The sequence below is a fragment of the Carassius carassius genome, chromosome 16 (genome assembly GCF_963082965.1).
Source record: "Carassius carassius chromosome 16, fCarCar2.1, whole genome shotgun sequence".
NCBI classification, from domain to species: domain Eukaryota; kingdom Metazoa; phylum Chordata; class Actinopteri; order Cypriniformes; family Cyprinidae; genus Carassius; species Carassius carassius.
In genome coordinates, this window is record NC_081770.1 from 30,587,547 (window position 1) to 30,610,201 (window position 22,655).

The 22,655-nt window shown below is 38.6% G+C and overlaps 1 protein-coding gene, 1 long non-coding RNA gene and 1 other non-coding gene across 3 annotated transcripts in view; 1 reads left to right on the plus strand and 2 right to left on the minus strand.

The window, feature by feature from the left end:
• LOC132160112 (uncharacterized) overlaps window positions 1-18,995 on the plus strand; it is a 124,621-nt gene extending 105,626 nt beyond the window's left edge. Inside the window, exon 3 of the long non-coding RNA XR_009437952.1 lies at window positions 18,986-18,995. This is a non-coding gene — a long non-coding RNA (uncharacterized LOC132160112). The remainder of the gene's footprint in view (window positions 1-18,985) is intronic.
• Window positions 1,640-18,588, minus strand: map1sa (microtubule-associated protein 1Sa). Its single transcript, XM_059569807.1, has 7 exons — window positions 18,413-18,588; window positions 15,029-15,130; window positions 8,241-8,323; window positions 7,036-7,176; window positions 3,675-6,900; window positions 2,525-2,739; window positions 1,640-2,342 (listed from the first exon to the last, which is right to left on the minus strand). The coding sequence occupies exons 1-7, from the start codon at window positions 18,567-18,569 to the stop codon at window positions 2,187-2,189; spliced, it is 4,080 nt and encodes a 1,359-aa protein (XP_059425790.1). The 5' UTR covers window positions 18,570-18,588; the 3' UTR covers window positions 1,640-2,186.
• trnag-ucc (transfer RNA glycine (anticodon UCC)) lies at window positions 10,696-10,767 on the minus strand. The gene has a single exon. It is a non-coding gene; the product is annotated as a tRNA-Gly (tRNA).
• Window positions 18,996-22,655: the final 3,660 nt, after the last annotated feature.

The window sequence follows — 22,655 nt, forward strand, 5'->3', positions numbered from 1 at the left end:
TAAGACCTCGTTATTGAGACATATATGGGAGAACAAACAAATGTAAGCGGCAGCAGTCGAGACTCTCTCTCTCTCTCTCTCTCTCAAACTCACTCATTCAACGGCTAATTTTCAGAGTTATAACTGTTACCGTGGTATTTGTGTGAGGAACACAGTACCTCGGGTACAGCAGGTCACTGCAAATCAAATTAAAACATACTTACGACAATGACATGAAAGAGAGCCGAGACAACAAGTGAATGTTTCAATATTGAGAAAACGAAACTGTGTGTTGTGTAAGTTTGACACCCGGTCAGTAGAGGGATGCCTTTTCATAGATTAAAGACAAGACAAGCCAACATAACTCATCATCGACACAATGAAATACTGAGGACAAACGTTTCACGTCTTCAAGACGTTATTTTATCAGTCAATTCTCTAAGTCATATTGTTCCAGAAGAGCCCTGTGATTATACAGATTAATAATAAAATCAACCGAATTGACCAATCAGATTTCAGCACGGAGTTTCTTTGTTTTGCATTTCCTGTAAAACCTAACTTGCACAATTACATTTTTTGGTCTGATTGATGAATATCGTTCATTTAGTTTTACTTAAGCCTTTATCTGAGTTAAAAGTTTAATCAAAAATTAATTTTTATTAATGTATATATAGCCTATGTGTGTGTGTGTCATACAAATTAACAGACCTTCAAAATGTGCAATTGTGCAAAAAAAAAATGTGCAAAAGCTACTGCAGAAAGACAAAAACCCACACAGTGCTTTCATTCTTAATTTATCAATTTTATTTAACATTTCAAAATACGCTTACATTTTTGAATTAAGTACTAAAGCATTTAAGCCTGTTAGCGACATTTAACACATTTGCGGTGATATTTTATTTATTGGCTGGTTTCTCGTTATAAGAAAAACATATGAAAAAAATCTGAAACAGTACTTGTACCTCAGACAATTCAGAAAATTTTATCGGCTCAGGAAAAAATAAAATAAAAGTGCAATTTTGAAAAACATGAAGCATTAACTGTTGCATTAACGGCTTTATAAAGTACAAACACATAAGAAAATGTCTAATAAGAAAAGTGTATGTAAATGTCTCCACCTGATCACAATTAAACTTTTTATTGCTCAGAAAGTTTAGCAGCCATTGCGGTGACAACGTACACATTGGTCGAGCTTGTCTAAAGATAAATATCAGGAAAGCAAGGAGATCAGCAAAAAGTATTCAGAACTCAAATTAAGTGTCGTGAATGACATGCTGCTGTAGTGTTTGTCGATGATGGCAAGAACATTAAGGCATTCAGCTTTGTACACATAATGTGTCTCTAGTGAAACAAGCCAAGTATGTGGGACAAAGAAAAAAAAAAAACACGCAAAGACTATAATATTCTCCAATCTAAATAAATGCAGAATTAAAATGTTTCTTGGCTGTCACTACATATATTTTCATATACGCTTCACAAAAAACACTTTACTTTGCTACGTAGTGTTCACACACAAGTCATTTGATGCACTAAAATTGTATTTTTCTTACATTGCGAAACCACACTTTCCACTGAATGTTTAATCTGGAAATGTATTTGGTACAAATGACTACTAGAGAAGGGTTTATCTAGCCGGAATAACTCGTGTCTGAGCATTTGAATTGCCTTCATTTTCTCTCTAGAAGAAAATCAACTTGCTAAAGGTTGCACTGACAGACCAAAAACATTTAAATACTGTGGAGTGCAGGATCTGTACAGTGAAATACAGGAATACATCTGCCCTTAACAAAATATCAAGTGTTAACCTGCATGTCTGACTCTATTCTGCCAAAGCTTTCAAAGCGGCATTAAAACTGTGCAAAATGTAAGCAATGTAGGACCATAAGATATGGTAAACTGATCAGACGAATGTTAGATAATCAACAAGATGCAATGAATAAAATCACATGGACAAGTGTAAAACTGCTAAAAATAGCCACAAAGAAAAGAAATGGCAAAACTGTCTACTCTGTTCACACAGAATCCTAACAAGCAGCGGGTGTAGATGTGCAGAAGTGTTAACATTACAGATAAGTCATTCCTCACAAATGAAACTGAAATGCTTTATCCTGCTGCTCAAGGTAAAGCGTGAGAAACTGAGGGAAGACATTTTGAAAGTGAACAGAAGTGCTCTAGTGACAGGCAGGGGTGTGATTCTTCGGGTGTGTTTAAAACTCCACTTTGCATGCTGGGAAGGTCTCGTCCTGCATGGCTACAGTGCTGTTGCTCCCAAGCACCGTGATCGCTAGATCTCTCTGCCGTTCGTGGGTCTCCTGGTACCAGCTGTGCATGGTCAGCGAATCAAACGTGGGGATCAAAGTCACCTGAAAAGTCACAGAAAAGCTATTAAACAGCTATTAAGCAGTGAACTGGTCAAGTGACTATCTGTGGTTTGTGTGAATTTCAACCTCTGTAGAGATTGGGCATGTATACTTAATATGTCCTACTGCTATAGAGCACTTTGAGCTTGAGAAAGGTGATGTAAATAAATAAAACATCTACTTACCTGAACATCTGGCCAGGATGCTTTGCCCTCTAAAAGGGAGTCGAGAATAGATCTCATGACTGTTTCCTTGTGCGGCTCATCTCCACTAATTATATAGCAGGATGAGCGGAGGCGTCGGAAAAACTCCACATCCACAGTGGAAGCTGCTGAGCCAGAGGGCAAATATGCCAAGTCCAAACAGATGGGTACTGAACTTGAATGTGCAGTGACAGAACCTGCAGAGGAAAGCAATAACTTTATGCACATTTGGACTTCAAAGCTGATTTCCTGATGTCCCTTCCATTTATCCATTCCAATATAAATGGAAAGCTTTGGGGCCATTTGTTTCTGCAAATGTATTGCTGCACTGGAGCTGGTTGGTCTGATTCAAGTTTTAGAATTCTAATTAAAGATGTTCACCGAACACCAGTGAACTAACAAATGGACAAGATATTCTCAGAGAGCAGTGGCGCTTTCAAGGGCATAAAAGTCTAGTTCGGACTGTCGGCCCAAATCCAATTTTTGTGCATGTCCGATTATATTTTGCACGTGTGAAAGGCAAAAAAACATCATATGAACTCATACTCAAAACACCACTCTTATTGAAATATGGATAGCCTTTTTGCCCATGTCACCTTCTCATACAACATAAAACGTACACACATCAAGCAGATTCCCTTTGTAGAAACAAGGTGTTGTTTCGAAGAGAAAGTTGATAGAATTACAAATACTCCTTGTCTACACACTGTGCATTCCATCTTCCTAGGTTTCTACCACTGCCACAAGACGTAATAATCCAGTGAAATCACAATATGTTTTGGTGTTGTAATACAACATCTGTATTGCAAACCCCATTGTGTGTTTTCTTTTTTTAGCGTAGGCATACCTATGCACCATAATTTACGTAGAAACCAATGTAGATATTCAGTTAAACGTAATAACTGAACATTTGTTATACACGATGAGGACAGTCGGTCATTTAGATCAGAATTCAAGCAGAAAGTTTATAGTTAACATGTTAAAATCCCATCAGAGATATTGTGCCTTTAAATTAATTCCTTTTAGTTGATCATCTCTAAAAATAAGCCTCGCTAATTGACTAGGTGAATTTCCTAAACGATCCCCAACATATGTGCAAGTCATATTTCTAGACGGAGCAATGAGCACTTACCAGATGAGGACTTTGTATGCACTGGTCTTGATCCGCTGACAGCATTGCGGGATGCAGGTCTGGTGTCCAGACTGGATGTTGGCCGTATAGTTCCAGTGGCAGACACCGGAGCACCAGTCTTTGTCTTTGCACTCTGCATTACGATGCTTGCAGATGCAGTCTTTGTGGACACTGGTGCTGTTTTTTTGGTCTTTGATGTTACATTCTTGGAAGATCTACCCTGACCATCAGCCTCTGGGTCAGCCATGCAAGCACCCGGCTGGGATGGCAGTGGTGGTAGGTCCTTCATTGGGGCAGGTGGAGGGTCTTCAGTGACATGCTGGGAATTGTGGTGTACCGAATGGCTGCTAGGGTGGTCGTGAGGGTGGTTGGGTGGAAAGTCACTAGGTTCCTCATCAGAGTCCAAGTCCTCAGTAATGGAGGGACACTCTTCAGTGGCTGGTGGCACATCAGAATCAGAAACCGAGATGAGAGAGACGTTGACAGAGGACGTCGTCTCCTGACTTTCCAGATGATCGCTACTACTGCACTGGTAGGGCTGTCTAACGGGCTCTAAGTGGTCAGTACTTGGGGCAGAAACCTCAGAGGAGAGTCCCTGTTGATTCTCTGGAGATTTGTGATGCTTAAACTCACAAGGTGAAACCAGACATAGATCAACATCATGTGGAAGGATGTCAATCTGTGGTCCAATGAGGTGATTCTCCGATTCATCATATGTGTGGTGACTATTATGAGATGTTTTTAAAGGTAAGGACATATCTGTTTTGGGGTCACGGTCTGCTAAATGTCCATTAGTGTATGCCAAGCTGATCATCTCTTCCTGTGAATGACAAACAGGCACTTGTTCAAAGGAAACTGATAAGGAATCATCTACTTCAGTGGAGTGTGGAGATCCAACCTCTGCAGGAAAGGAAGTGATGCTGGGAGAGCCATCGGGTAGAGTATCTTTAAGAGAAGTTGAGGAGAGAAAGCTTGATTGTCTATCTTGTGACGATATGGAGCTGTTTTCTATATTGCTTCTTAAACACCCTGCCATCAAGTTCTTGCAGACTTGCTGACCGTCTTCAAAACCAAGAGCAGAGTTCCTCAGACCTACCTTGTAATCTTCACCAGAGACCTGAGAAGAATTGCCAGGAGATTGTGGGTAATGCCCTGAACTGTTCTTCCCAGAGTCCGTGGGGGAAACTAACTCAAGGGTTTTTTCCTCTGAACTTGTACAGATGTCATCTTTGAGGCATCCATCAAGCTCTGTTGTTGTGATATCAAAATTAACACTTTTCTCACTCTTTGGTGTCTTTGAAAGTGGGGAGTGAAGTCCAATAGCACTGTTCGGGCCAGGGGCCCCATCCATACTGCGAAACTTCTCTGGACTTTCATCAGTACCTGTTGTAGAGCCATTCACCTGATTGTCATTGTTCCCAGAGGCACATTCAGTTATTGAGCTCAAAGGGTTGCCTTCAACATCATGCAATGGCCCAAGTTCATTCTCCATCGCAAACTTTTCCAACTGAGCAGTACTTTCCTCAGGTGTAGATATCTTTGACAGCTCCGCACTTGAGGGTTTCAGATTGTCAGGCTCCTTTTTGTCTGGCTTTGGCTTCCCTTTGGTTATAGAATCCTTTTTTGGGACCATAAAGTCTTTCTTTAGTGAGTCATTCTTGACCATTGACTTTCTAGACTCTGCATTACCTGGCAAATTTCCAGCTACTTTCTTAACATCCTTAACCAGAGCTTTGGTTGTTTTTTTGTCTTCTGGTTTGACCTCTTTCTTAATCTCCTTTTTCAGCTCAGGTTTAATATCTTTCTTGGGCTTTGCACCTAGATCTTTTTTCAAGGGTTCTTTCTTTTTCTCTACATTCTCGTCTTTCTTTGTCATACTTGTCAGTGGCCTTTCCTCTTTCTTTCTAACTTCCTTTTTCTCATCTTTAACAGGTTCTTTCTTAGACACTTGCTTTTCAGGCTTAGAAGTTCTTGGTTTCACATCATCTTTTGGTTTTGCTTTTTCCTCACTCTCTTTCCCTTCTTTTGGAACAGCATCATTAGTGGGTTTAGTCTTTGTTTTAGTGTCTAGCTTTTTCAAATCTACTTTGCTTAACTTGTCTTTGAGTGTGGCACTACCTGGTCGAGATTCTTTGCAAATACTCTTAAGGCTTTCCTTGCTCTCGGCACGCTTTGGCTGTTTTTCCAATTTTGGTGCCTCAAGGTCCTTCAAACTAACTACTGGGTGTTTAAGGAACTCTAGATGCTTTAGTCTCTCTAAACCTTCAAAGATCTTGGATTCTGGAGTGCAACCAGGAAACAGAACACGAATGATCTTTTCTGTAGGATTAGCTGGATGCCACACCAACAGTGCACATATGGACACCATACACTCTAGAGGGATTTCTGAGGCTTTTATATTTGGAGTGCTGCCAGGCCAAGTTTGCAAGAAAGCTTCTAGTTCTTTGCTACCTTTGACGGGATTGAGTACATAAAGATCTAGTCGACCTACACCCATCTTCTGGAAAAGAATTACCGGCTCGACAGTTGGCCCAGCAGAGCGACTGATCTGTTCTGGAAAAATTGACAACCTTTCTAAATGCTGTAATGTTAGGGAAGCCTGATCACAACTCCGAAGGACCCTGGAGTCACTCTGTAGTGTTTTGAGTCTTTCTGAGGCATTGAAAAATACAACTCCTATTTCAGGAGATATCAGATTCCTCTGCCAGTCTTCATTGCTCTGCGATCCAGTGGACTCATCTTCTTGTTCAGCTGCTTTTCTGTTAAATAGGCTGTTTATACCAGGTAGTATATCCACACCAGCATGGGTAAGCAATACGGAGTCAACTCGGTCTAGATGTCTCACCAGTTTCCAAAAACAGGATCGAGAATCAGATCCCCCATTGACTAAGACGTTAAAACCATTCACCGCAAAGAAGGCACAGTCACCTCTTCCTCCAGGAAACACATAGCAGCAGGGACGAGACAGTTTTAGGAAGCCAACTGTACTGGGTGGTTCGAGCAAATCAAAAGGCGACAGAGGTTCAAGAGACTCTGACAGATACTCTGTGAACTCCTGAAGGCCCTCCATCTCTGGGAGCAATAACGGAGGATTGGTTTTAATTTCTATATAATCTTGCAAATTATGCTTTTCTAACTGGGATTTTTTCCACATCCCAGATTCGGGACAACTCAGAGTTAAGCTGGCTTTCTGAGCAGGATCTGCAGAGCTTAGAAGATCTCCAATCTGTTTTAAGGAAAAACACTTCCTATTAGAAATCAGAATATTAATACTAATTACAGTGAACATGTTAATTGTTTTTGAATAATAAAAGAGTAACATTACAAAATAAAGAACTTGTTTGACAAATGCTTGACTGACCTCTTCATCTGTAAATATCTGGATAAAGTCATTTAGTGAAAAAGACCCTGTTTGTAACACAAGATCTCCAGTCTCTTCAACACATTGTCCAGCAAGAATTAGCAGCTTGTGAAGAGACGTATCAGAAATAAGCCGGCGAACCTATGAAAATAAAGAGAATTAAAATGTGCAATGATTGTTAACCTTTACAAATCTTGTTAAAAGAGTATAAACAAGCTCACATTAAATCATACAAACAGTTTTCAGCCCTCAAATCATGACCTTAACTATAACTAAATTTTAAGAGGGATTAATAGGAGGACACATGGCTGCGGCTCTGGATAGTAAAAGTATATATATCAAGAGCAGATATATCCAAAGTATTTCAAGGAATGTGTCAACATTTCCCTGTATTTACATGGTCTAATGCCAAGTAGCCCAAATACCAGTCAAATAGCTTTCATACGAAAATAAATGCTGTGGAAAGAGAACAGCTAAGGAACTGAGAGTGCATGCAAGTAATTGTACAGCAAAACCAATAACCTATATAACAGTTTAAACAAAACAAAAATCAAGGTACATAGTATAATTTATACCATAAAGCAAATGTTAATTCAACTTTGATTTAGAATTGGGTACAACAAGAAGAGCTAGAAATACAAAGTTTCAAACATAATGTAGAATAGTGCAAGCTAGAACTGGGAGGGATTTAAAAAATGTAAATGCACAGATTTTTTGTTTTTTATTTTTGATTTGTTTTTTAATATAGTTCATCTGTATTTCAATTAAATTTAACACAGTATATATCCTCTCTAAAATGGCTTAATTTCTTAATGTATAACTATAATATTTGCAATTACTTACTAGTCTTAAAAATGGCAAAACTAGTCTAAAGGTGTGGCCACATTCACCACTGCTCTGTGAAATTTCACAGGCCAATCCAGTCTTACAAATAGGAATAGGAATTTCATCATGCAGATTTCTTGACTCAGTGCTATTGCCAATGGGCTTTTTGCATGCTCAGTGTCACTGAAAATCTAAGTCTAAGGTTTCAGCACCTTAATGATATCTAATTTGAGAAATTTAATAGCCCAATAAAAAGATCAATGTTGCTTAATTTTGTATTGCCGACCATACTTAAATTCAAGCCTGCAAACCAGTTATACCAAGTAAGTGTAAGTTGATATTATTGTATTCCAATCTGCACAAAGTACTTAGACACTCACCTCTGAACAGACCAAATCATGAGATGGGTTCACTATCACCTGGGTCTCAAGCACATCCCCGTTGTGCTGCAGGGTCTTCTGGCCTGTGGATAGAGGCAAAGAGTGTGGTCTTTTAAAAAGTTTGTGTATGAACAATAACAGTGGGAAATGATTTCATATTTTATAAAATATGTTTGCATGCAGCAGCTACAGCATAGTTACAAACATGACAGCAAAACAGACCGTTTGAGTTTGAAGATTTTTCTGATAATTTTTTCACATTTTTATCTTCTCTTTCTAATGTAGCTTTCAATGAAAGATGCCAAATGCTACAAATTAAATGTGGTCACAATGACGCTTGTTGTGAAGTTGTGAGCCATTTATTTGAATAAAGCACAGCATACTGTAGCACCTGGATTTAAAAATGTCCCATCACTGAATTATTCATCAAGACCACGGCCAAAATGGTGCAAAGACCACCAGATAAGCTGCATATATTAATTGCATCATGCTGCATCATATTGCTCTAGTCGAAAACTTTTATTCTGCTTCCTCAATCTTTCATCATTCATGACAACAATATCATTTTGATGCTGTGGATTAGGAAGTACAGGATGTTTAGGACAGGCTGCATGTCATGACATGTCCCTGTCTTTTCCACAAACAATGAGCAGAGGTGGGTAGTAACGAGTTACATTTACTTCGTTACATTTACTTGAGTAAATTGTTTGGGTAACTAATACTTTTTTGAGTATATTTAAAGATGGGTACTTTTACTCTTACTTGAGTAAATTTTTTGGAAAAAATCTGTACTTTTACTTCGTTACTGTGGGCGACGCTCCTCTCGTTACTTTATCTTAATGCAATAAATGTTATAAATGCTTCAGTTTATTCCAAACGCGCCGTTTACTTTTCTCTGGGCAATGAGCGATGGCCATTCGCGAATGATTCATTCTTTTGAGTCAACTCTGTTCAAAGGCTTGATCAAACCAGTTGCCAAACGAGTGAATAGGTTCATGAATCAGTTTGAATGAGTCGTTCAGTTCCCTGCCGCACGCGCTGAGCATCTGAAGCGGAGTTCACTCGGAGTTGTAACGTTTAACATCAGCAGCGTTGAAAACGTGGATATGGAACTGCACTGAATTGAAAGCAAATCTGCAAAGGCTATTATTCACTTGCGATGGAGATCCTTATTAGATGAACACCGCGTGTGCTGTCTACTGTTTAACAGGTAATAACTTGGGCTACATTCGATTACAGTACACGATACCACTGTGACATTAGTTTGTTGTACGTGTGTGGCTTATAACAGAGGGGAGTCAAGTTGAATGCAGCTTCCAAAAGACAAAAAATAGCCGATTAAGATTTTATTAATTTTAATACAATCACACCAGCGAGTCATATCATCAGCTGCTAAATTCAGATCTGTGATTGCTTGCTGGCACTGAGCCAGAGATAGATGTGTTTTTACATCGCTGCGCATTATAACCAATCACACATGATTCTGTTGAGCTTATTAAAGCATTGGCCAATCAGAGGCGTTCAGATGAGTCATCGCTGAAATGCCGGTGCTTCCTTCACTCGCTCGCTGACTGAATACCTCTTTCTGGCAGTGTTAAAAGTTTCAGTGATTTTAATGGGAGTTTCTGAGCGTGATTGAACTCTAGACTGTCAGTGAAAATGATTTTTGATAATGTAAATGTTATTTGCTCTCTTTATGAACAATGAAAGATTAGTAGCAGTTTTTATATCACATTGACTTTCAATGTTAAATTCATATTTAAAATAAAGTGAAAGTGAAAGTGAAAAGTGAAAGTGACGTGACATTCAGCCAAGTATGGTGACCCATACTCAGAATTTGTGCTCTGCATTTAACCCATCCGAAGTGCACACACACAGAGCAGTGAACACCGGGGACTCGAACTCACAACCGTTCGATTGGGAGTCCGATTCTCTAACCATTAGGCCACGACTTCCCCCAAAAGTCAGTCGTATTAAAAATATGTTATGGCATGAAACCTATATCTGTTACTTAAGTAAACAGACAGATGTTCTGTAACTTAACGTTCATGTGAGGAGTTTTCTTTCTTCTCTGTGTCAGAGGTTATTTATACATATATAATACATACTTTAAAATATAATTTATTTTGTGATTCAAATTAATTCGGATGCAAATCCGAATTTTCATCAGCTGTTACTCCAGCTTTCAGAGTCATGATCCTTAAAAATATAATATATAATATAAATACACACCCGGAGCAGTGGGCAGCCATTTATGCTGCGGCGCCCGGGGAGCAGTTGGGGGTTCGATGCCTTGCTCAAGGGCACCTAAGTCGTGGTATTGAAGGTGGAGAGAGAACTGTACATGCACTCCCCCCACCCACAATTCCTGCCGGCCCGGGAATCAAACTCACAACCTTTCGATTGCGAGTCCGACTCTCTGACCATTAGGCCACGACTTCCCCTAAAATGTTTCTGCGTTGGCCGGGAATCGAACCCGGGTCAACTGCTTGGAAGGCAGCTATGCTCACCACTATACCACCAACGCACGCTTATATATGGTATATATATTTATACACACACACACATACATTTCTTACCTTTTATCTATATATCTAAATAAAAATAGGCTCAGTATATATGACCCAAAGTAACTAGTAACTAACTACTTGAGTAGATCTTTTTTACTCTTACTCAAGTAACTATTCAGACTAGTACTTTTACTTGAGTAAATATTTCTGTAAGTACTTTTACTTGAGTACAGTTTTTGGGTACTCTACCCACCTCTGACAATGAGCAAACATAAGCTGATGGTAACTCTAGCCTCTCCTCTGCAGACGAACTAGTTGAAAACACATGGTAGGAAGCATCTCTTTCCTTCCTGTATGCAGACATAGTGCTATGACAACATCTTTGCAGCCTTTAGTCACAGAGAAGTTGAGAAACAATATCTAGGGCTACAGACCAATCTACAAAACCAAAGTAGTACAGATTGTGGCAGCAGCACCATTAAATTAAGAGTTAAAGGACACGACTACCAATAATATTAGTCATATTTAATGGACAAAAATAGCAGCAAATCACGCAAGATATTGCATGAATTGACATTGCAGACGCTAACTTTTTTTTAGGATTAAAACATTTAAAGAGAAGAAACAGTAAAGGAAATTATAATTCTAGGCTAGAATTTCAGAAACTTTCTCAATTTCTAAGTTACATAGCACTGCTGGTGCACGGTGACAAAACAAATCCATAACTCAGCTAGAAACAGATGCCATGAAAGCAGAACCTGCAGGTCCTGTTGTTGTGTACCACCATAATAAAACTCCAGTGAAGCTGATGCCTCAGATCTTATCAAACGGTAATTATGTGTTTGGTGGCCCTTCCCCTGCCACGCATTACAAACAACTGCAGCACAGACCATCACATCTGCTGCTGAACACAGCTCTTCAGAACAGACACATGAGGGCCTTGGCTGAAATACAACAGCATATGGAAACAGAGCGCTACTCATGTTGTGTACGGGACGCTGTCAAACATATTGCAGGCCCTTCAACAAACACGCACCCAGCTGGTGCTGTTCTCTGTCATTTGTGTAAATAGGGGTGAGGGGTTTAATCTGATCTATCTGCTGCTCGGGACGTTCTGCTGGGACCATCTGCTCTGACAAACACATCACAGCTGAAACACACCTTGATAGCTGTTAAACTAGTATTAGGAGTTACTAGCAACAAGGAGCTTTCATGGGGACATTCACTTTTTGATAAATTTAACAATTCTTAATTTTTTCTTTCAAACAGTGTGAGAGCACTCGAAACACTAAGTACATGGTTATTTTAGGCAATTATTAAAATGCTGTTATTATTAGTTTTTGTTTGACAAGGTTGATCAGCATCTAATTTCAAATGAACCATTGAATTGCTCTCAAGCTAAACTTTCAAGAGAGAGTGGAAGCCCAATTTTGATTTGATAAAAAATACAAAAAAAAATTGAAATTCCACTCTCTACTATTAATTCCATTTTCATATCTGCTTGGAAATCACAAAGCCTGAATGTCGAGTTATCAAACCAACTGGAATTTTAAATTCCCCTAAACCCTACCCAGATACCATGAGTATGTCTCCAAGAGCTCAGTTAAACACTCCTTCACGTGTGCTGGAATATCTCTTCTCTAGATTAAGGGGGATCCAGAAACAGGGTTTAGTATCTACTGCCTTGAGCCAAAAAGCTCACTACTTCCAAAGTGTACACAAACTCCATCTTTCAAATGAACTCATCATGAGAGATGAGGAGTCTCACTGATGTGGTCATACATAGTTTTATGATTTAAAAGTGTTTTATTATTCCATACAGACTGATGGCACTGTGGATATAAACCCATTTCCAGGAACAGGAAGGGGAAAGCGCTTCTGACAGAGATCAGAGCGATGTGCCAGTGACACTCCTGAACAGCTGCTCAAAGATTAGTCAGGATTAGTCAGCATGTGTTGCTGGAAATGACTGGGTCAGTATACCGGTCCCAATCAGCAGGAACTAATCCTACATGAACACATTGGGATGCTGGCAGGGTGTACAGGGATGCACAGGCAGGAGGACGGGGTTAAAGAGGGACAGGGAACAGTGAAAAATGTGCTGGAGGTTTACCGTTAAAATTAAAACATGGGGGAAAAAAGGTTGTTATTCCATAAAATAATAATAATAATTGTATTATTATTACTTTGAAAAGTACATTTTATAGTGCAGTAGCAATACATTTGTCATAGTTTCTTCAAGTTAAACCAACCTTTTATTTTGAAGTGCGGTCACAAAGAAAACTGAGTTTCTTCATGAACATAACAATTTTAAATCAAATGCAATAAAGTGTTTTACACTTTAATATTCAACAATAAGTCTGAAGTGTACAGCCCAACTTTTGATTTCATTCAAAATTCACCAAATTCCATGAGATTCTGCGTTACATTGAAAATTCCATTTTATTCAAGATTCTAGATTTTTTTTTTGTCACATGAACAGTTAAGTGCAGAATATGACCTGCAGTGAAAGGTAAACCCATAAAAATAAATGTAAATGGGTTGATAATGTTATGACTGAATTCCACGTTCCCTATGGGTGGAAGACTGAACTTCTTCCCAATCGTATTCAAACCCTGCTACTTCAACACAGTGCCTTCATTGTACAAAGCAAATCAAAACACAGAGAGCTCGAGCTCCCTGTGATTTTAAAAGGCCCAAAATATTAATTCTTGAACAACACACAGAAAAATGAGTGTGGCACTGAAAGGCAGTGTTGTTCTGGGCACAGGGTCATTTACAGCCACAGACGGGTCTTTGAGAGGACTCCTCTGTGAGGGGACGCTCATGAAGAGAACAGTTTGAGCCCGAGGGGAAGTTCAGATCAGAGAGGCTTTCACATGCACTTCAACATCCACGTCAGGATAGGAGATACTGTGAACCAAAGCTCATCTTATGGCTGTTTTTGTAGAAATTAATTACCTTAAACTACATTTTAATATGAACAAAGGCTTCACTTTTGCACTGCTTGTTAACTTTAATTCCCTTTAATCATATATTATAAGCACCTCAACAAAGTCAGACCCACTTTGAAACGACGATAATCAGCAGTTAATTGGTTACAGACAGGATGGCAGCAGCTGGTTGCTAAAAAAGAAAAGCCACTGCTGATTCAACCCTCATTGTACGACCGTGCTTACTTAAGACAAATACTGTCGACGCTATCCTGACCTACTTCAGCAAAGCTGACAAATCTGACATGCAGGTGACAGGTGAACTGCCAACTATAGCTTGACGGTTTCATTTGTGTGTTAACTACACTTCACTAACACTAGCTAATTAACCTATCACGACAGGATCTATTAATCCACTGATGAAAATCCACCAGACAAAGGATTTTTGTCTGGATTTTCTCCAGTCTGAAGCCTCATTTAAGAGAGATGCAAAGTTTTTGCAAGAGAACATGAAATCACTGATATATAATTGATCTCATATTCTTTTCAATATCTAGCGAAAATATTGCATTCTCCCCCCCAAAAAAAACCTTTAAATTCACTTGCCAAAACTTTTGCGTTCTGTCACTTTGCATTTCCTCATAAAATGTTTCCTTAAGATACTTTGAATCCACTTGCAAAACGTTTGCATTTACATCGCAAAACTTTGCAACCCCCCACCCCAAAAAAAACTTTACATTCACTTGCAAAACTTCTGCATTTCACTTTACAGTCATTCGCAAAAAGTTAACATTCATTTGCTATTACATTGGTTTCCTTAAGATACTTTGAATCCACTTGCAAAACGTTTGCATTTACATCACAAAACTTTGCATTCTCCCCTCAAAAGACGTTATTTATTTGCAAAAACTTTTGTGCTCGCCCTCAAAAAAAAAAAACTTTGCATTTCCCATGAAGAAACCTTTGTTCACTTCCAAACTTTTTGATTTCCTAAAAAAGGTTTGTGCTTGAGTATAAAATAAGAAACGTTATGCTCACTTACGGAAAATTCTGCCCTCATCTAAAAAACCCTTTTGTTCACTCACAAAGAAAGTTTTGCAAGGGAATGCAATTTTTTTTTAAAGAAATGCATTTTTTCTTCTTTTTTTGCAAGAGAACACTAAATCATTGTAATATAATTTAATCCCATATACCTTTCCATCTCTATGTCCCTTTAGGGTCGTACAATACTCTCAGATAAACATTAATATAAATCCCACACAATTTCACAGATCTCCCTCCAAACAGATGAAGAAAGAAAACAGACAAGAGCAAATAGTTCATGTGTAGATTGTTTGATTCTTACCTTTGAGGTCTTCAGAGACGAAAGCAGAGTGTCTTGAAATAAAGAGTTTGAGCTGTTCATCTATGTTGCAGGCGGTCAAGTCGACGTTCCAGGAGCGAACACCTACACAAAGATGAAAGCGGCCCAGTCAGACTGCAGTCAACACCAGCAAAAGCTGAATTATTCATGGAGCACATTCACTGTCCGATGAAGATACTGACATTGAGCTCTTCCACTGACAGACAGCATCCTGCATGTGGTTCATGGACCAAGAGACAGAGACAGACTATTTATAAACCTTCTGGTGAGATTTCTGTATCCGTGGTGCAATAAATGAGTAAACCACCTCTTTCAGAGTTTATGAGAAAACATGACAATTTGAAAAACTACATATTTTATAACCAAGCAAGAGGTCAAAGTCAAAGTCGGTCTGAGTTTTTGTTCTCTGGACAGATATAATGCAGACAGAGAGCAGGAGATGTTATACACAATTCAACACCTAACTGGAATTTTTTATCATTTCCCCCCTGAGCCAAAATAAGGTGACCTCTTTCTCTGACTCACTTAAGAAGAACTCTACTACTGCAATGACTGCATGGTTTTCCTCACGTACTGCCCAAATTCTCAGCAGTAGAGTGGATGGTAGCAATATACTTCGGCAGAACTCTGCGTGTTTTCCTAGCCTCTAACATAGCATGACAAAAAACAAACAACATGTGAAAAACGTAAGCTCAGGAAATAATGGATCTTAAGGAATGTCTCTCTCATATGTTATACTCTTAAGTCCAGTTTATTTTAGTGGATCAGCTTGTTCAGGAGATTCAAATCAATAATTCAGAATTGTATTCCCCCGCTGAAATATTTAGCTAAATGCAGTGGTGTTATAAACTTAATATAAATTGTTGCATTTAATATTTATTTAAAATGTATCCGTTCAAGCATAATGTCGTCAACCTCAGGTCCATTTAATAAAAAACTCAAATAAATGGTACATTTGGCTGTTTCATAATATAAACTATGTAAACTGATAGTCTGATCTATTTTAAAATATACCACCCACATTTTATATTAGCATTAATACATTTAGCTACAATTTACTGGGTGTTTACGTGACACTGCTTTCCATAAAAATGAAAAACGTCTTTAATTTAATTTATGCGACTATGATATTTTGGGGGCCTGCAAATGCAAACTTTTAAAAATAAGTTTCAAAGTGGGAGTTTTTGAACTACGGGAAAACATTAATTTGTGAATTGAATTTTGTGTTCAGTCTATAAGCTGTGTGTGTATAGTGTTTATTTATCATCTACTGGCCTGGAGTTAATAATACAGCATTTTTAGTTGTTTTCATGGATTCATGTGAACGGAAATTGTTTTGACAATACTGTTGTCTGTACACAAACCTTTTAATAAAATTAAAGTAAAATCTTTCCCATTTTTAGTTCATGTGTTGTCGTGTAAATGTACTCTTAGTAGCTAGTAGCTACTTTACTAGACAATTATTTCCCCTCCCCCAAAAAATCCATTGTCTGTTTCCAATAGCATAATGGTGTTTAAAGCACAGCTCAAACTCACTTTCAAACCAAACAACTTTCTGTTGGTCAACACTGTGAACTCGTTTGAACAATTCAAACCCAATCCAAAATACGCTTTCTTAGCTTTTCGCCATGAAATTCCCAATCGCATGTATTTCTATTGAAACAACAAGATTTCACTGTGAAAATATGCCAAACAATGGTAAATGTGACCACATCTCAACAAAGTAGCTTGTTTCGAAGTATCTTTTCTAACAATGGTAGCTATACGCATTGATACCCAAGTTATGTGTATGTGTTTGCTAGCATGTCAATAGAGCGTTTCGTCATTCACGTCAAACGTTGCACACTCACGTTTGCAGACTGGTGTGTTTTAGCTACAAGGATAAAGAAGTGTGGGAGCGGATCATGTTTTTAATGAAAGTGGTTCAGAAAGTGCTTATAATTTACGAACTATCTGTGCAAACTCTCTCACGCTCGCTCAAAGTGACGAAAAACACACCACTGCAGACGCAGAACGACCGGCACGACTGCAGAATTGCTTCCTATTTGAAGTCTCTGACTGCTTTCAAAACAAGAAAGAAATCTTATTCCTGTCCGACTACCAAGGTGGAAGCTGCAGGAAGAAAAGGAAACGCTGGCAGCAGTCACAAAGAGGATGTGTGCGTATCGGTCACACGGGCCTTGTGTATAGCCACAGATAAAGAGACGGAAAATCAAAGGAAAGCAGATGTTAGCAATCCCAGCTGCACACACACAGTCATCTCACAATCAACTCCCAATCTTACCAACTAGAAAGTGTATAAACCCAGTCTTAAACGTCAAAAGACCAGCTTACGAAAGTCTAATCAGTTTCCTTTCAACAAGGCTGATGTATCGCGCACATTTTAAAGATGAACTATGAACCAACCAGCACAATGAGGAAGGAGAGTCTGCAAACACAAGGCTGGCTATATATAGCTGTTCTGCTTGCTTTTCAGGGCCTTTCGACAGAGAAAACAAGCCAGAGACGCATATCTGCTGCTGTATGAATGCGCTTATCTTTCTTTCATAAGAGGGTGCGTTCAGATTGGAGGATTGGAGAGATTTCAAGCGCACCGTCTGAGCGGGGAAGTCACGTCGGCTTAGCCATGCTGAAGTAAATGATCTGCATTATTGATGATCTGCAGAGCAGGCTGGGTCTCTTTATGTGCTTCGGGATCCAGGGGCCAAACATCTCACAGAAGGACCAGGAAATACTGAAAAACCAACACCATTATAGGAAACATGCAGGCTATCTTTATAAACAGAGGCAAGCTGTTATTTAGTCTGTCGAGTCCAACTTTGAAGAACTTCCCCGTATCGATTTAAGCCGAGAGCCCTCATTCATCTCATTTTAGTTCCTCTCAGCTGACAAAATGAAGAGAGGTCAAGGTCACATGAACAAAAGGGAGTCTCTTGAGTTGATATTTGGTTACTTTTATGCCATGTGACGGCTTTCAAGAGACTTTTTAGTGGTAATTCTGCATGCCATCCACTCGTCAGGCTTTTATATTGGATAACAAGCCATTACAGTCCTTAAGGTTTTAAAATATGTCTAAACTAGTCATAGAAACTTTAAACTAGAAAACAACAGTTCTCTATAACGTATTAAGACTTAAGATTTATCTATATCTTATTAAGAACTTATTAAGCCTATTTGTACAAATAATAATAATAAACAATAACAATAATACTAATAAAACTCCATCAACATGAGCTACACAAAGAGATTTTCTGATGAAGCTGCTACATCGTTTCTCTCTTCATGAACTCGGAGAGTGATGATGGGCGAGGGAAGCGCGCGCTGGCTCTCATTCAATCATCATCACACACTTAGACGAAACTTTACCTCTCTCGATCTCTGACACTAGTAAGTCCACAAATCCAGCCGGACCGGGCTGTCCAACAATGACCAGCAGAGAGTATCTGTCGCTGCAGAAGCCGCGCTGAGCGCTTTGGCTGGAGCTCTCCATGCTTGCCAACTCGCCGATGTGCTCTGCCGCCATGTTGCAAAGTTCACACAAATTCCTGATGTGTCCAAATCACGAGCGAGTCGTTCGTTTGACTCGGTTCTCTTTAATGATTCAGTCGAACCGATTCTCTCTGGATCTTTGACGAAGAACATGCTGCGAGGGAAACATTAGCAGCGTACGAATTTTGCCTCTCAATATTATTTATTTGGGATGTTGTATCTGGCACATATATACTTTTCTATACATTTATTAATTCAGCAGATGCTTTTATCCAAAGTGACATACAAATGAGCACAATGGAAGCAATCAAAATCAATAAAGGTGCAATGATATACAAGTGCTATAATAAGTCTCAGTTAGCTTAATGTAGTACACATAGCAAATGTTTTTAAATTTTATAAAAAAAAATATATAAAAAAACAGATAGAATAGAAAAAGAATAGAGCAAGCTGGTGTTGGGTGAGTACTATTTATAAGCTACAGAATACAACGATTATCTTTATTATAACTTACACAAAAAACACAGTGATGACAGCCAGATTGAAAATGCTACTCATGGATATCCTAGTATCAATTTAAACTCGAATGAACCGGTTCACTGAGATGAAATGTTCGAACGAACCGACACCTTCAAATGAATCGGACAACACAACGGTAACACAAGCGATGCTCGCAGGGAAACGCCCACAATTTATATACAAGCCATCTGACGTCATTTGTGTCCATTCAGATGATAAAGATATTACAAATGGGTATTTTGGAATAATTTTGAAAATTGGGTGTATGATAGAAATGTGTGTATTTGATATATATTTTTCATTTTAACAATGACTATGTAAAAACTAGTATGCAGTTATTTTTATAGGAAAATGCTAGGTAAATTAGAAGTGGGCTCTTCACAAACCAAAGTTCTTACATTTTATTTTATCAATTATTTTTCAAACATAAATTAAACATACATTTCAAACACCAAGTAAGAAACAAACAAACAAAAAGAGCTAGTCCTATCTTTCTTGTGAAAATATATTTAAATAAATGTGAATAAACAAATCCATAAACATATAGGTGCAAATGTGATGAATTACACTGCAAAAATAGATGTGTGAAAAATGGTTGTGTGGACATCATTCTGACACTCGTTGTGTAGGATTTTAACACACAATGTGTAGTAATAATAATAAAAACCTGTGTGGTACAGACTAACAAGTTTTTTATCCCACCGCTGCACTTCATCCATTTGTGCCGACACCAACAGCTGGAGGCCTTGACGACTGATCTGCTGTCAGACCATTTGAAGGTGGAGACCAATGAGGCATCTGATTTCCCCTGAACTGGTGGGCTTGAAACCTAGTGTCATCTTTGCATGGCTTACATGTTGGTGCTGACATCAGATCGAAGAGCGCATATGGCACATACAGTTTGAAGCATTCGTATGGGCTCATGTGATGTCTGTCATAAATCAGATGATTCTGAAAGAAAGTATTGGTTATTGTGGTGAAAGGCCTGTGGCGTCCGTTAATCTCATGCTTCCTGGTTATTGTCATCTGCTCATGATCATCTTCCTCTCTGTTCACTGTACTCTCCTCCTGATCCTCTGTCACTACACTTTCTGTCACCTCAAGCATGGATGCATCTCCACTGTCCCTTATCTCTGTCCCTCGTCCTATCCAATAACAAAATCACATTTCTAACTCTTTTTTCCATGCCTTCACTTGTGACCTCATATGCATTTCCTGCAATTTACATATCATAAACCACATAAAACTTTGTACTATACTCTCAGCATCTACTCTTACTTAGCAGTCAAGATCAGATAACTCAATTTCTAAGGTGTTCAGGGAAGTCTATGACTTTATACTTTAAAGGAAGATTGTGTGAAAAACAGGTTATATGCATAAAATAAATCAATTTTGAAGTCATAGCTTAGCTATGAAATGCTTATAGGTATTTTGTTTCTTTGCATGATCTAACTGAGAGCTGGCTTATATATCTTGACTCCTGATGTCCATTGGGATGGACGTTAAACTTTGAAAGACAGAAGGTAAAAAAGAATATGATGAGATTGGAAAAAATGGATTTTTAAAATTATTAGCATTTTATTTACAACACAGTATAATCAAAACATACACAATGAAGGTTAAAGACACATTATTGAGCTCACTGATCTAACCGCAGAGATGTGAACTGACTTCGAGTCATTCCTGAAAACAGATTCTGTTCAACAAGTGAAACAAGTAAACCATGCCTGATATTTAAGTGTTTGCTGCTTCTTTCCATGGATTCAAGGAAAACAAATGAGTCAAGGAGCTTCTTTTACCAAAGAATATCAGTGTAGCTGAACATCTGATGTTTGTACAGCACTCTCAGAGGAAAAAACTACTTTTTCTATACGACAGTATACAGGTGATGGTCATATAATTAGAATATCATCAAAAAGTTTAACTAATTCCATTCAAAAAGTGAAACTTGTATATTATATTCATTCATTACACACAGACTGATATATTTCAATGTTTATTTCTTTTCATTTTGATGATTATAACTGACAACTAAGTATCAAATTCAGTATCTCAGAAAATTTGAATATAACTTAAGACCAATACAAAGAAAGGATTTTTAGAAATCTTGGCCAACTAGAAAGTATGAACATGAAAAGTATGAACATGTACAGCACTCAATACTTAGTTGGGGCTCCTTTTGCCTGAATTACTGCAGCAATGCGGCGTGGCATGGAGTCGATCAGTCTGTGGCACTGCTCAGGTGTTATGAGAGCCCAGGTTGCTATCCACAGATTTTCTATGGGGTTAAGTTCAGGCGAGTTTGCTGGCAAATTAAGAACAGGGATAACATGGTCCTTAAACCAGGTACTGGAAGCTTTGGCATGGTGTGCAGGTGCCAAGTCCTGTTGGAAAATGAAATCTGCATCTCCATAAAGTTGGTCAGCAGAAGGAAGCATGAAGTGCTCTAAAACTTCCTGGTATACGACTGCATTGACCTTGGACATCAGAAAACACAGTGGACCAAAACCAGAAGATGATATGGCACCCCAAACTATCACTGACTGTGCAAACTTTACACTGGACCTCAAGCAACGTGGATTGTGTGTCTCTCCTCTCTTCCTCCAGACTCTGGGTCCCTGTTATCCAAAGGAAATGCTAAATTTACTTTCATCAGAGAACATACCTTTGGACCACTCAGCAGCAGTCCAGTCCTGTTTGAAGCGAGTTGCTTCTGACGTTGTCTGTTTTCAAGAGTGGCTTGACACAAGGGATGCGACAGCTGAAACCTATGTCTTGCATACATCTGTGTGTAGTGGTTCTTGAAGCACTGACTCCAGCTGCAGTCCACTCTTTGTGAATCTCCCCCACATTTTTGAATGGGTTTTGTTTCACAATCCTTTCCAGGGTGTGGTTATCCTTATTGCTTGTACACTTTTTTTCTACCACATCTGTTCCTTCCCTTCGCCTCTCTATTAATGTGCGTGGACACAGAGCTCTGTGAACAGCAAGCCTCTTTTACAATGACCTTTTGTGTCTTTCCCTCCTTGTGCAAGGTGTCAAGGGTCGTCTTTTGGACAACTGTCAAGTCAGCAGTCTTCCCGATGATTGTGTAGCCTACAGAACTAGACTGAGAGACCATTTAAAGGCCTTTGCAGGTGTTTTGAGTTAAAATATCTGATTAGAGTGTGGCACCAGGTGTCTTAAATATTGAACCTTTTCACAATATTCTAATTTTCTGAGATATTGAATTTGGGATTTTCCTTAGTTGTCAGTTATAATCATCAAAATTAAAAGAAATAAACGTTTGAAATATATCAGTCTGTGTGTAATGAATGAATATAATATACAAGTTTCACTTTTTGAATGGAATTAGTGAAATAAATCAACTTTTTGATGATATACTAATTATATGACCAACACCTGTAGTATCTAGTATCTTCCAGCTCTCCAAGTAGAAAGTGCAAAGATGGTTCTAATACAATGGTAGCCAGAGCACAATCACTTTTACTCATGTTTATCTTGCTAACTTACTTGGATCATATCGAGGAGCAGTCTCTGTGCCATTAACCAAGTCCCATAGTCCGTCTTTCATCAATGCAATCCAACATTTCACTTTCCA

Excerpts from the sequence above, each read along its gene's own strand:
- map1sa (XM_059569807.1), bottom strand. The coding sequence starts at position 18,569 with ATGGCGGCAGAGCACATCGGCGAGTTGGCAAGCATGGAGAGCTCCAGC. Across the intron at positions 8,324-15,028 it reads CGTCTCTGAAGACCTCAAAG|GCCAGAAGACCCTGCAGCAC; the intron begins GTAAGAATCAAA and ends CTCTATCCACAG. Across the intron at positions 7,177-8,240 it reads ATGATTTGGTCTGTTCAGAG|GTTCGCCGGCTTATTTCTGA; the intron begins GTGAGTGTCTAA and ends TTATTTTCATAG.